We start from the raw sequence: 15,373 nt of genomic DNA, 5'->3' as shown, positions 1-15,373 counted from the left end.
TGCAGCTATTATATTACCGGATTTCTTCCAAAAAGGATGTATTCAGTCAGGCACTTTTATGGTTATAAGCCTGTTACAGTAAAGTGTTATTGGGCTATAATAATAACAACCATCACCTCATAAATGTAATATGTTCCTAGATATTCCACACAAGAGACTAACCACTCACACTTCCAGTATAATCCGACATGAATGGGATTTTACCCAAACTGTGTAGGCTACAAATCTCATTTGACGCTGAGCAAGGTTGCGTGTAACGTCAAGGCTAGTAACTGCTTTATCCTTGTGAAGAACGGTGTGACAACTACCTGGCTGGTGACAAAGAATCCCTGCCTTTGTTCTCGATTTCATCCGCTGTAACCTCCTGCCCTCCCTCTCGCCTTTCTCCATCCCTTTCTGACTCCCTCTCTTTGGTTTGTCTGAGCGTCGAGCCAATGAGCCGGCAGCGGGAGGAGTTCCAAGCTGAGAGCGGGGGGAACCATCCTCTAAAAAGGGGACTAGGGAGTCTGTGGCTCGGGGGTTCTTGGGAGAGTGACTTGGGTTGGTCTGAGTTTCATTTAGGACCGGGGTTCCTGGGCACCACCCTCCTGGCACAGACACGCGAGATGCCACCCTCGCCAAGGAAATCGATCAAGGAGCGCGAGCTGTTCTCCCTGACCTCATCTCGATCATGCGCCTCGTAAGTGAATTCGTACTGACTTCTTATGGCCTTTTGTATTGTGTTACGTTCCCTTAGCGATAGGTCATTGGAAAACTGTTGGTCGGTGAATCTATTGCCCTCAATGGATGCTTGTCCATAATAGGCGAAACAGCGGACTACTGATACATTCCGGTTTTCATATGCGCTCGCAGCGAACCAAATCTTACAGTGGAGTGCCATACGATGAGATGTTTGTTTAGATTTGATTTAGAGTCCTCGTTGTTACAGCCTAGGTCAACTTGCTTATACTTTGGGAAAATAAGAGTCAGATGCAAATTCTTTCTCTTAATTAAATAGCTGTATTGCTCCCGTTCACACTGACCACACCTCAAACTCAACTCTGGACCTCGAAGCCAGTTCCACTGCATTTTTTCATTGTTCACCTCTAATCAGAGACTGTTTTAGACCTGGGACACCAAGTGTGTGCAATTAATTATCCGGTGGAACACAAAACCAACAGGCTCCGGACCTCGTGGGGTAAGAGTTGAGTAACCCTGACTGACTATGGAGAGAAAATAATGCAATTGCACTGTTGGCATTCATTCAAATCGGCAGTTAAGAAAGCTTATTCTAATGTTCTTGTTAATCTTATCTTTTTTGGTTCAGAATTATTTTTATTACCATTCTAATAGAAGTCAACTGACAAGTTAAAAAATAAATTGAGATTTAATCTCAACGACAAGCAATGCAGAATAGATCCACAAAGCTCATAAATTATTTAACTTTACCATTTAGATGCCGTAGTCATAAATAGGCGTGTTTTGGAATATTTGTATTCTGTACTGAAATAATAAATAGCTAACTCAGTAAAACTGAGGGGAATCCTTGTGTTCTTAAGACATAATTTTAAGCCTAAACTGCACTGAGAGCACTTTGAAAACACTCAACTTCAATACGACACAATGTATGTTGAACAGATCATAAACAGCTACAAAACAAAATGTCAGGCAATATCTGATGTGTAATAAAGTGACCCAAAGTTCAATTTCTAATTGTCCAATAGTCAAACCCCAAATAGTGTTCAAGAATATGGATGAAAAACAGTCCTGAAATTCAGCCTAAAGGTCACTGGCTTTTCATTTGGAACAGATAAGAACAAGATGGAAAACTTGTAGGATGTCAGTGCCTGGTACAGCCTAATACAGCAGATATCAGCACCATAATAAACCGGTTAGCCTGACCTTACTGCACACAAGGACACAGAATCAACCACTATACGTTTCCCTGTTACTGTTACAGAAAATAGTTATATTACTATGAACAGACTGCATAATCTTACTATTTACACAAGTAGCTACTACTGTATAATCTAATACAAATATTTTACCCCTACGAAAAGACCTAGAAGTCCTTCTGTAGGGCTGTGTGTCACGATAAGATAGTATTCAACATCCAAGGAGATTACCAAAACTCCCTACTTAACTGGTCAAGTCTGGATCAGCCAGGTATGAGTTGGGAAATGTTATTAGAGACGTAAATGTTACCTGGGAAAGCATGCAAGCCTGCAATCCTTCATATAGGACTGGGTTCTCAGAACTTCTCACTTAGTTTAGGACCTTTCCATCTCTTGCAGGGAGAGCGACCAAAAGTTCAACCCCAAGTAGAAAGTTAGAGGGGGGGAGTGCCGAAAAATGGTCAGTGCATGTAATTGTGTATGTAGGCTATATGCTTGTGTGAATGTATGCTTCTGTGCATGCATGATCATGTGTGAGTGTGCATGTAGCACCTTAAGTAGTATATGGGAGTATTTGATGTACTGTAAATGCCTGTGGGAATGTATGTGTGTATGCGGGCATGTGCGTGTACTGTGTATGTGTGTCGGCTGGCATGCAGGAGTATAGCTGTGCAGCAGGCAGGCAGGGCAGGCCGTCTCCAGATGTCTCCATAGCCTGGGAAAACCTGAGGCGTTTTGGTAGAAGCCCTTTTATTCATTCCTCATGTCCATGGCCTCCTGGTGTTTATCTAGCTCTCTGTAGGCTCCTGCTGCTCAGTTTAATACCTTGGCAATATGACTGTTATTACTACTCATATCAAAATAGAAGTATTGTCATAGTGTGTGTGTGTGTGTGTGTGTGTGTGTGTGTGGAGGAATTGGATATAGTGCCAATCACACCATAGTCTAGACCTAAGTTTGCATGCAGTGAGTTTGCATGACAAAGCCCGTTGGCTGGTTTTATTCCACTCAGTGGTTAAGGAAATGTTAATTAGTTGGCTCTGGAGGTTTCCTTAGATGTAAAGTTTGATTTGATATATTTGCATTTAAGCTTTTAACTGCCACATCCAAATGACCTGCTAGACTGTGCATCTATGTGTGTGTGTTTGTATGTTTGTGTGCAGAGAGAGTGTGTGTGTTAGGGGTTCTGAGTGGAGTCAGGCAGAGTATTTGTGTCCAAGCCTAGCCCACAGCTAGCGATTGCTTTCCAGGACTCTGTGGCAATGCCTTGCTAAGAACACATATATACTCTCTAGAGTTTGGCAAAGTTCAAGAGCCAGTAAACGTAGGGAATGTGTCACTACGAGTTGAACCTAATAAAAGGAGGAGGAGAGACAGAGAGAGAAAGACAGAGAGCGAGAGAGAGAGAGATGTGGAGAGAGTGGTTGTCATTACTATTACTAGTGTCTGGTAAAATGGAAAATTAATTAGGCTATATCCAAACCTGATATCGTATTTCACCTGAAGGCAGGTGGAAGGCAGAGACAGGAATGTCTTTGGGGTAAAAGGTCACAGAATGTTTTCTTCGACTTAAGTACAGCAGCTTCCTCCCCTGTAATTACCATGACATTGGGCAGACCTCGATTGCACACTCTCTCTCTCTCCTGGGAGAATTCCAATAATCTACTGTGGTATCCTTTCCTATGTCCTATACCCTATGAAAGTCCTGTCTACTTCCTGGTTCAAATCCCGTACTGATCTTAAATGGGCTTCAAGCTTATATAATCAACTTCATGAAAATGGGGTCTTTTAAGATAAATATATTTGTGGATTAATATACCTTTACCTATCCAGTGCCTTCAGAAAGTATTCATACCCCTTGATTTATTACATATTTTGTTGTGTTACAGCCTAAATTCAAAATGGATTAAAATAAAAAATCTCACCCATCTACACACAATACCCCATAATGACAAAGAGAAAACATGTTTTTAGATTTATTGGCACATTTATTGAAAATTATATAAAAAAATACAGAAAAACACAAAAATGTTATAAATTGATTTGCATTTTAATGAGGGAAATAAGTATTTGACCCCTCTCAATCAGAAAGATTTCTGGCTCCCAGGTGTCTTTTATACAGGTAACGAGCTGATATTAGGAGCACACTCTTAAAGGGAGTGCTCCTAATCTCATCTTGTTACCTGTATAAAAGACACCTGTCCACAGAAGCAATCAATCAGATTCCAAACTCTCCAACATGGCCAAGACCAAAGAGCTCTCCAAGGATGTCAGGGACAAGATTGTAGACCTACACAAGGCTGGAATGGGCTACAAGCAGCTTGGTGAGAAGGTGACAACAGTTGGTGCGATCTCCCTCGGCCTGGGGCTCTATGCAAGATCTCACCTCGTGGAGTTGCAATGATCATGAGAACGGTGAGGAATCAGCCCAGAACTACACGGGAGGATCTTGTCAATGATCTCAAGGCAGCTGGGACCATAGTCACCAAGAAAACAATTGGTAACACACTACGCCGTGAAGGACTGAAATCCTGCAGCGCCCGCAAGGTTCCCCTGCTCAAGATAGCACATATACAGGGCCGTCTGAAGTTTGCCAATGAACATCTGAATGATTCAGAGGAGAACTGGGTGAAAGTGTTGTGGTCAGATGAGACCAAAATGGAGCTCTTTGGCATCAACTCAACTCGCCGTGTTTGGAGGAGGAGGAATGCTGCCTATGACCCCAAGAACACCATCCCCACCGTCAAACATGGAGGTGGAAACATTATGCTTTGGGGGTGTATTTCTGCTAAGGGGACAGGACAACTTCACCGCATCAAAGGGACGATGGACGGGGCCATGTACCGTCAAATCTTGGGTGAGAACCTCCTTCCCTCAGCCAGGGCATTGAAAATGGGTCGTGGATGGGTATTCCAGCATGACAATGACCCAAAACACACGGCCAAGGCAACAAAGGAGTGGCTCAAGAAGAAGCACATTAAAGGTCCTGGAGTGGCCTAGCCAGTCTCCAGACCTTAATCCCATAGAAAATCTGTGGAGGGAGCTGAAGGTTTGAGTTGCCAAACGTCAGCCTCGAAACCTTAATGACTTGGAGAAGATCTGCAAAGAGGAGTGGGACAAAATCCCTCCTGAGATGTGTGCAAACCTTGTGGCCAACTACAAGAAACGTCTGACCTCTGTGATTGCCATCAAGGGTTTTGCCACCAAGTACTAAGTCATGTTTTGCAGAGGGGTCAAATACTTATTTCTCTCATTAAAATGCAAATCAATTTATAACATTTTTGACATGCGTTTTTCTGGATTTTGTTGTTGTTATTCTGTCTCTCACTGTTCAAATAAACCTACCATTAAAATTATAGACTGATAATTTTTTTGTCAGTGGGCAAACGTACAAAATCAGCAGGGGATCAAATACTTTTTTCCCTCACTGTAAGTATTTACATCCCGAGTCAATACTTTGAAGTAAAACTCAGCAAAAAAAGAAACGTCCTCTCACTGTCAACTGCGTTTATTTTCAGCAAACTTAACATGTGTAAATATTTGTATAAACATAACAAGATTCAACAACTGAGACATAAATTGAACAAGTTCCACAGACATGTGACTAACAGAAATGGAATAATGTGTCCCTGAACAAAGGGGGGTCAAAATCAAAAGTAACAGTCAGTATCTGGTGTGGCCACCAGCTGCATTTAGTACTGCAGTGCATCTCCTCCTCATTTACTGCACCAGATTTGCCAGTTCTTGCTGTGAGATGTTACCCCACTCTTCCACCAAGGCACCTGCAAGTTCCCTGACATTTCTGGGGGGAATGGCCCTAGCCCTCACCCTCCAATCCAACAGGTCCCAGACATGCTCAATGGGATTGAGATCCGAGCTCTTCGCTGGCCATGGCAGAACACTGACATTCCTGTCTTGCAGGAAATCACGCGCAGAATGAGCAGTATGGCTGGTGACATTGTCATGCTGGAGGGTCATATCAGGATGAGCCTGCAGGAAGGGTACCACATGAGGGAGGAGGATGTCTTCCCTGTAACGCACAGCGTTGAGATTGCCTGCAATGACAACAAGCTCAGTCCGATGATGCTGTGACACACCGCCCCAGACCATGACGGACCCTCCACCTCCAAGTCGATCCTGCTCCAGAGTACAGGCCTCGGTGTAACGCTCATTCCTTTGACGATAAACGTGAATCCGACCATCACCCCTGGTGAAACAAAACTACGACTCGTCTGTGAAGAGCACTTTTTGCCAGGTTTGTGCCCATAGGCGACGTTGTTTCTGGTGATGTCTGGTGAGGACCTGCCTTACAACAGGCCTACAAGGCCTCAGTCCAGCCTCTCTCAGCCTATTGCGGACAGTCTGAGCACTGATGGAGGGATTGTGCGTTCCTGGTGTAACTCGGGCAGTTGTTGTTGCCCTCCTGTACCTGTCCCGCAGGTGTGATGTTCTGATGTACCAATCCTGTGCAGGTGTTGTTACACGTGGTCTGCCACTGCGAGGACGATCAGCTGTCCGTCCTGTCTCCCTGTAGTGCTGTCTTAGGCGTCTCACAGTACGGACATTGCAATGTATTGCCCTAGCCACATCTGCAGGCCTCATGCCTCAGTGTTTAAACCCTTTACAATGAAGATCTGTGAAGTTATTTTGATTTTTACGAATTATCTTTGAAAGACAGGGTCCTGAAAAAGGACCCTAAGAGCTTTCTATACCTGGATTGTGCAACGTTTGCCAATTATTCTTAAAAAAAGTATTCAAGCTCAATTGGTTGTTGATCATTGCTAGACAACCATTTTCAGGTCTTGTCATAGATTTTCAAGTAGATTTAAGTCAAAACTGTAACTCGGCCACTCAGGAACATTCACTGTCTTCTTGGTAAGCAACTGTTGATTTGGCCTTGTGTTTAAGGTTAGTGTCCTGATGGAAGGTGAATTCACCTCCCAGTGTCTGGTGGAAAGCAGACTGAACCAGGTTTTCCTCTAGGATTTTGCCTGTTCTCAGCTCCATTCTGTGAATTTTCTTTATCCTGAAAAACTTCCCAGTTGTTAACGATTACAAACATACCCATAACATGATGCAGCCACCACTATGCTTGAAAATATGGAGAGTGGTACTCAGTCATGGGTTTTATTGGATTTGCCCCAAACATAACACTTTGTATTCAGGACAAAAAGTTCATTGCTTTGCCACATTTTTTGCAGTATACCCTTTAGTGCCTTGTTGCAAACAGGATGCATGTTTGTGTTATTTTATAGTTTTGATGTCTTCACTATTATTCTACAATACAAAAACATTTAAATATAAAGAAAAACCCTTGAATGAGTAGGTGTGTCCAAACTTTTGACTGGTAGTGTAATTCCCACTTTGACATTATGGGGTGTTGTGTGTAGGCCAGTGACAAAAAGTCTCAATTTAATCAATTTCAAAATCAGGCTGTAATACAACAAAATGTGGAAAGGTTGAAACACCCAGCTCTTTCATATTGTTTCACTCCATTATTTGTGTCGTAGGGGAATTATCCGTGTGTAGGGGAAAGTACACTCACAAAACAGATCAAACGCAAACCAGATTCCCACACAAATGCAAACCATGTTCAAAGCACAACCACTGGAGTAACAGGGACATATTTAGTCAGTGAAACAATGCACAAGCAAGTTGCAACAAAGCTCAATGAAAAAACACTACAGAAAGGGAGGTATATAGTACTATATTAAGGGCGAATGTTATGCAATGTCCCTAGCAACTACTTTCCTTGGTATTCTTATGTTTGTCTCCCTTGCCTTTCCTCCATTTGTGACACGGGCCAATCAGAGTTTGTCCATTAGCTGCTTCCAGAGGGGCAACTAAACTAGAGGATCATGGGTAATATGTAGTGTTGTTTAGTCATGGTGGTGGCATGCCTGTTTGAGTCAATCCGCTAGCTTCACAGTGACATCATCATCCCATGTCTTGATGATGACCCATCAGTGATGGCTGGCTGCCTCTGGTGCTGTGTGCGTCATGCTTTAACCCCCTGGTGGCCAGACTAATGTACTACACTGACAAACAGCTGGAGGTGAATGAGGGACTGTGTAGCGGCAGCATGCACTTATGGACTGTGCTCAGGGACACACATGCACATACTCGTATGTACACGCTCACATGCACAGGCAGACACACACACAGACGCATCGCACGCAACACACACACAGACAGAACATGTGCGCACATGTGCACACACACACTCAGTATGTGAGCAGGTGGATGTGTGAGAGAGAAGATAGGAGGAGTGGGATATATAGGAAAGGAGGAAAGTAGGGAGGGAGGGAGGGAGGGAGGTAGAACTGCTGCTGTCTGTCTGGCAATCATTCAGGCGGGATGGCAGATGTGTTTTTAATAATAATAAGCCATTTAGCAGACGCTTTTATCCAAAGCGACTTACAGTCATGCGTGCATACATTTTTGTGTATGGGTGGTCCCGGGGATCGAACCCACTACCTTGGCGTTACAAGCGCCGTGCTCTACCAGCTGAGCTACAGAGGACCACAAGGTGAATCTGTTGTTCCAGATGTCTCTTATGTAGTTGTAACACACACATGCACACACACACAGAGTTCGAGAGGGTGTATTTAGGATTGTTGTTTTTCTTTTTCTGATTTAGCCAACGCCAGTTCAATGGGCCGAATCAAACAGCTAATTCCTCTGATTAGAACATGAAGCCCACAAACAGATGGGAAAGGACAATGCACCACTATGCCACAGGCATTTCAATCCAACAGGTTTAGTGACATTTCCTCTATGGTGTACACACACACACACACACACTGAACTTGATGGTACGTTTTAAAATACAGATCAGATGCACTCTGGAAATCATGCAAATACACACACTAACTCAACACAAGGGATGTTTAGTACATTGAGTAGCCCCCTGATAAGTGAAAACATTGGAAGAGTTTCTGTGAATCACTGTTCCACTGTGAGATGCTGTTGGATTGTATTGTAAATCGCTGATCAACTCATCCTTGACCGCTGGCTATGTCCCTTCCGTCTTCAAGAGAGCGAGAGTTGCACCCCTTCTCAAAAAACCAACACTCGATCCCTCTGATGTCAACAACTACAGACCAGTATCCCTTCTTTCTTTTCTCTCCAAAACTATTGAGCGTGCCGTCTTTAGCCAACACTCTTGCTATCTCTCTCAGAATGACCTTCTTGATCCAAACCAGTCAGGTTTCAAGACTGGTCATTCAACTGAGACTGCTCTTCTCTGTGTCACAGAGGCTCTCCGCACTGCTAAAGCTAACTCTCTCTCCTCTGCTCTTGTCCTTCTAAACCTGTCTGCTGCCTTTGATACTGTGAACCATCAGATCCTCCTCTCCACCCTCTCCGAGCTGGGCATCTCCGTTGCGGCCCACTCTTGGATTGCGTCCTACCTGACCGGTCGCTCCTACCAAGTGGCGTGGCGAGAAGCTGTCTCCGCACCACGTGCTCTCACCACTGGTGTCCCCCATGGCTCAGTTCTAGGCCCTCTCCTATTCTCGCTATACACCAAGTCACTTGGCTCTGTCATATCCTCACATGGCCTCTCCTATCATTGCTACGCTGACGACACACAACTAATCTTCTCCTTTCCCCCTTCTGATAACCAGGTGGCGAATCGCATCTCTGCATGTCTGGCAGACATATCAGTATGGATGACGGATCACCACCTCAAGCTGAACCTCGGCAAGACGGAGCTGCTCTTCCTCCCGGGGAAGGACTGCCCGTTCCATGATCTCGCCATCACGGTTGACAACTCCGTTGTGTCCTCCTCCCAGAGTGCGAAGAGCCTTGGCGTGACCCTGGACAACACCCTGTCGTTCTCCGCTAACATCAAGGCGGTGACCCGATCCTGTAGGTTCATGCTCTACAACATTCGGAGAGTACGACCCTGCCTTACACAGGAAGCGGCACAGGTCCTAATCCAGGCACTTGTCATCTCCCGTCTGGACTACTGCAACTCGCTGTTGGCTGGGCTTCCTGCCTGTGCCATTAAACCCCTACAACTCATCCAGAATGCCGCAGCCCGTCTGGTGTTCAACCTTCCCAAGTTCTCTCACGTCACCCCGCTCCTCCGCACACTCCACTGGCTTCCAGTTGAAGCTCGCATCTGCTACAAGACCATGGTGCTTGCCTACGGAGCTGTGAGGGGAACGGCACCTCCGTACCTTCAGGCTCTGATCAGTCCCTACACCCAAACGAGGGCACTGCGTTCATCCACCTCTGGCCTGCTGGCTCCCTACCTCTGCGGAAGCATAGTTCCCGCTCAGCCCAGTCAAAACTGTTCGCTGCTCTGGCACCCCAATGGTGGAACAAGCTCCCCTCACGACACCAGGACAGCGGAGTCACTCACCACCTTCCGGAGACATTTGAAACCCCACCTCTTTAAGGAATACCTGGGATAGGATAAAGTAATCATTCTACCCCCCCCAAAAAAAAACATTGTAAAGTGGTTATCCCACTGGCTATAAGGTGAATGCACCTATTTGTAAGTCGCTCTGGATAAGAGCGTCTGCTAAATGACGTAAATGTAATGTAAATGTAAATCATTGAGGTTCTCGCTTCCCTCTCACACACACCATGTGCATATAAACACATGTGCTGCAGTCATCCTAATCATGGCCACTAAGCCTCAAGAAAAACACATTCAACAGTACAGAGATAATTTCTGTAGTCTAGCATAGATCAGTACTCATTTTAATACAAAGGTTTCATGGTTATGATTTGAAAATTAGATTTTAAGATGAACGAGCTTTAGAGAATGAGATTAGAATCGAGTTAGACACAGAATATTCCTGAGATTCTCTAAATGAGTTTATAGCCATAGAATCAATCCCGTTGTCTGTAGTATTTCTGTACCTGATGCTGCTGCAGACTCTAATGTGGTTCCTGTGGTTGGTCTTCCCCACTGCAGGTGGCTGAAGGCAGTGCTGTGCAGCCACCTACACTATCTATGGACGCTCCTCATGGCCCTCACTGTGCTCTGTGTGGCCATCCAGATCCTAGGAGTCGTCTGGCAGTCCAGGTGAGTCTGGTGCAACTGTACATACAGAGGTAGGATCTTTATTTGATCTCCCTGTTGCAGGAGAACTTTCCCGCAATGCAGGAAATGCTAAACTTGTAGTGTATTTGAGGTTTAAAAAGGCTTCTGAAGTTTGATATTTAGTTTTCAACATTTTAGACTTGATTTACCCTTATGAAAAATGTATCAACCCCTACAAAAATCCATTAATTATAATCCACTTAATAATTCACATTTCCTGTTGCTACAGGATAATTTTCCTGCTGTAGAAAACTGGCTCAAATTAAGACCCTACATCTGTAGCCATCAGATCAGATCTTCATACTACCTGGATTGATATTGCTGGCAGTGAAACCAGAGAGGAAGAGGCGAAGCGAGAGGATTTTTCTTTTTTGTATGGAGGTCTATGAGAGAATGTCTAATTACGTGAGGCTTATTTGATCTAATAGAAGTTTCGCAATGTATATTCTGTTACAAATGTGCTGATATTAGTGGATGCACGTGGCATTCCGGAAACTTTGAGAAAAACGACTGTTGTTCACACGCGTATCTGCCCTCTCATTGGCTAGAATGGTCCCACCTGATCGTGCCTGCCTTCAATCATTGAGGACATGTACTGTATTTCCATTGTTAGAGTGGTCGCTCGGCTATCTTGTCAATATAATAGTTCATCTTTGGTGAAACTAACAAGCTTTTACATTCCACTTCTCTGTTCAGGATAATTGTTTTGTTTTGAAACAGGCTGACGGTGATTGGCTAACTGAAGTCTAACACTCTGTTTGGTTTCAGGAACGATAAGATGTTGAGTGAGAAGCTCCTGAATGTGCGGTTTACCATCGAGATTCAGAGAACGCACCCGACGGAGCAGAGGGACTGGGAACGCTTGCGCTCTTCGCATGCCCCTGTCGTAGAAGAGGAAGTGAGGTCACAGGAGGAAGGAGCTCCTAAACAACCGGCCAAAGGGAACCAGAAGGTAGCAGAACATCAACATGGCAGAGATCACCAACATTTAAAGCTCTCAAACACTTTCAATAAGGTCAAAGACACTAGGAAAGAGGCAAGGGGTAAAGTTTCAGCAGTCAAGGCCGCCCTGCCCAAAGTCACACTGGGTGATGATGAGTTGCGTTTGGGGGTTCCTGGGTCTGTGGTTCTCCAGCTGGGCCACCCAGCTATCAAAGTGGTATCCACCCTGCCTCACAAACCTCTCCAGCTCCCCTCAACCAATCAGCTGAAGAGTAGAAACAGCCCTTCCCTTCTAGGCACCAACTCTGTAGTTACCGGGGTGATAAGCGAGGTGAAACCAGAGTTCGCCACCGCCACCTGTCGGCCAAAGAACCACATCGTCTTTCTCAAGACGCACAAAACGGCCAGCAGCACCATCCTGAACATCTTGTATCGCTATGGCGACAGCCGCAATCTGACCTTCGCCCTTCCGCTGAACAAGCACAGCCAGCTGTTTTATCCCTTCTTCTTCGCCTCACACTTTGTGGAAGGAGTGAGGAGCCGCAGTGTCAAAGAGTTCCACATCATGTGCAACCACATGAGGTTCAGACCACCAGAGGTGAGTTCTATCATCATAGCACAGGAGGTTGGTGGCACCTTAATTGGGGAGGAAGGCTCGTGATAATGGCTGGAGCGGAATTAGTGGAATGGTATCAGATACAGTACATCAAACACATGGTTTCCATGTGTTTGATGCCATTCCATTTGCTCCGTTCCGGCCATTATTATGAGTCGTCCTCCCCTCAGCAGCCTCCACTGCATCATAGATAATATCGAGGTTCAGACTAACACAAGTTGTATTTTACTACTATCTTAGGATAGGATTTTTTAACCAATAATTGTTAAATGGTGACCAAGGCATCACTAACACATTTTGTTCTTGTTTTGGTATTTTCCTGTTGTGTCTCAGGTGAGGAAGGTGATGCCCCAGGACACATTCTACTTCTCCATTCTGAAGAACCCCGTTGCCATGATGGAGTCCATCTTCATCTACTACAAGAGCATCCCCGCCTTCCACAAGGCCCGCAGCCTGGATGACTTCCTTGACAACGGTTGGCGTGGTTACAACACGTCCCTGCCCAACAACCACTACGCCCGTAACATCCTGACCTTTGACTTTGGCTTCGACAACAACGTCGCCACAGAGACGCCCGGAGACCTGGAGACGCGGGCCGCCACAGCCATTGGCGCCATCGAGCAGGACTTCCACCTCATCCTCATCTCAGAGTACTTTGACGAATCCATGATCCTGCTCAAGCGCGCCCTCTGCTGGTCTCTGGACGACGTCGTCTCCTTTAAGTTGAACAGCCGGAGCGAGCGAGCACGGAACATGCTCTCCCCGCACACCGCCGACAAAATCAGAGCCTGGAACGCCCTTGACTGGCGGCTCTACCTGCACTTTAACGCAACCTTCTGGCGACGGGTGGACACTATGGTGGGGCGTGAGGAGATGAGGCGGGAGGTGACTCGGCTGCAAGAGCGACGTGCCGAACTAGCCAAAACCTGCCTGAAGGATGGGGGTGCGGTGGACCCGTCGCAGGTGCATGACGCGGGACTGAAGCCCTTCCAGTACGGGGAAGCCATCATCCAGGGCTACAACCTGAACCCTGGGCTGGACGGGCCCACCAAAACACGCTGTCAGAACCTGATCACTCCAGAGCTGCAGTACACAGACACTCTCTACACCAAGCAGTTCCCTGAGCTTGCCACCAGGCAGAGACAGGCTGCCAAACTGGCCGCCTCACAGCGTCAGCCTGGTCCAGCCAAGGTCAGCCCAAACAAAGCAGCCATGACTGGGCCGGTGAGGGTGAGGGAGACCCGACACAGTAGGACAGCCAGGAGTGGACCCAGAAACCCTAATACTCAGAACCAAAATGACCTCCCCCAAAGTGCCCTGTCTAAACTCACTGCAGCTAGAAGTGACAGAAACATGCCTTGAGGTGGGGCTCTTTCAACATGGACTAATGGGACGATCCACAGGAGCTCATTGGTGCTGAGTACTGGGGTCTTTTTAAGCTGAACAGCCAATGGCTATGTTTTGTCTGTACAGTGAGGACGTTTCGCTGCACATTATGCTTACTCTGGCTGGCTGCAGTGCACAGGGCCAGTTAGCTGACTTTGGTGGCACTAGGATAAGCTCTAGTGTTTCTACCCAACGATACTGGACCTGTGTGGGTAGAGGGGATGGAGTTGGAGGAGGAAGAGTAGGGAGGAGAGGGAGAGCGCAACTGGGGTGACTGTCCTGCCTTGACCGGTTGGATTGGAAGTAGCATCTCCTAAACCCTCTCATCTAATCTCTGCCCTTGATCTTGTCACACACTGAGGTTTAGAATTGGAACCCTTGGGGTGTACTATGGTTTGAATGGGACATACTTGGTACTATTGATTAAACTGATTGGGGTTGGGTAAGTACAGTAGGTCTATGTATATGTCTGTCTGCTAACACCAAAAGACAAGCAGTACCTCCATTTTACTGAAATATCTCAGGTCTCATTTCTCTGAGTTGATCTAAACTTTACTCAGAGACAAGGTGGCTCAATTTGGAGGTGAATAAAATACGCGATGGTATGGTAAACATGTAGACATCAGAGGAGGCTGGTGGGAGGAGCTATAGGAGGATGGGCTCATTGTAATTTTGATTTGATTTATTAGGATCCCCATTAGCCAACGCCAATGGCAACAGCTAGTCTTACTGGGGTCCGACATATAACGAAAAAGACAAAATACTTTACAATTTACATACATTTAAAAACATTAACATGTAGTGTGTGTGTGCATCTATCAGTTACACATATAGTACATGTCAGTACATACACACAACAAGTAGGACACATAGGGGAGAGGCGTTGTGTCGTGAGGTGTTGCTTTATTTGTTTTTTCAAAACCAGGTTTGCTGTTCACTTGCGCTATATAAGATGGAAGGGAGTTCCATGCACTCATGGCTATGTATAATACTGAACTTGTTCTGGACCTGGGGACTGTGAAAATACCCCTGGTGGCATGTCTGGTGTGGTAAGAGTGTGTGTCGGAGCTAAATGGCTGGAATGGAATCAATGGAATGGTACCAAACACATCAAACAAATGGAAACAACGCGTTTGACTCTGTTGCATTGATTCAATTCCAGCCATTAGAATGAGCCCATTATCCTATAGCCCCTCCCACCAGCCTCCTCTGGTAGACATTTAAGGGAAATGGGTTTTCGTCAAGATGTAATAACAGAAATACCGTTACAGAATGTTTACCTTAAGAGCACTTCTCAGCTCTTTGGATGCCACCTAAAGAGAGCCAGAGCTTCTAACATTCTGTAATAATAGATTTATACATAAACTCTCATGCAGATAGTTCCTAGAATTTCCTCATCCTTTTAGGTTAGTAACTGAGAGAGATTCAGTTACTAAAGGTAATTCAGTAACTGAGAGAGATTCAGTTACTAAAGGTAATTCAGTAACTGAGAGA

At 45.5% G+C, this 15,373-nt stretch overlaps 1 protein-coding gene across 1 annotated transcript; it reads left to right on the top strand.

Moving 5' to 3' along the window:
* The first annotated feature begins 457 nt into the window (after positions 1 to 457).
* LOC121568315 (galactose-3-O-sulfotransferase 2-like) lies at positions 458 to 14,566 on the top strand. The gene is made up of 4 exons (XM_041878868.1): positions 458 to 679; positions 10,807 to 10,917; positions 11,704 to 12,475; positions 12,827 to 14,566. The coding sequence occupies exons 1-4, from the start codon at positions 606 to 608 to the stop codon at positions 13,853 to 13,855; spliced, it is 1,986 nt and encodes a 661-aa protein (XP_041734802.1). The 5' UTR covers positions 458 to 605; the 3' UTR covers positions 13,856 to 14,566.
* The last annotated feature ends 807 nt before the right edge of the window (positions 14,567 to 15,373 follow it).

This window comes from Coregonus clupeaformis, chromosome 6, assembly GCF_020615455.1.
Source record: "Coregonus clupeaformis isolate EN_2021a chromosome 6, ASM2061545v1, whole genome shotgun sequence".
Classification (NCBI taxonomy): Eukaryota; Metazoa; Chordata; class Actinopteri; order Salmoniformes; family Salmonidae; genus Coregonus; species Coregonus clupeaformis.
This window is presented reverse-complemented; position numbering and strand designations above follow the sequence as displayed.

Excerpts from the sequence above, each read along its gene's own strand:
- LOC121568315 (XM_041878868.1), top strand. The coding sequence starts at position 606 with ATGCCACCCTCGCCAAGGAAATCGATCAAGGAGCGCGAGCTGTTCTCC. Across the intron at positions 10,918-11,703 it reads GGAGTCGTCTGGCAGTCCAG|GAACGATAAGATGTTGAGTG; the intron begins GTGAGTCTGGTG and ends GTTTGGTTTCAG. Across the intron at positions 12,476-12,826 it reads TGAGGTTCAGACCACCAGAG|GTGAGGAAGGTGATGCCCCA; the intron begins GTGAGTTCTATC and ends GTTGTGTCTCAG.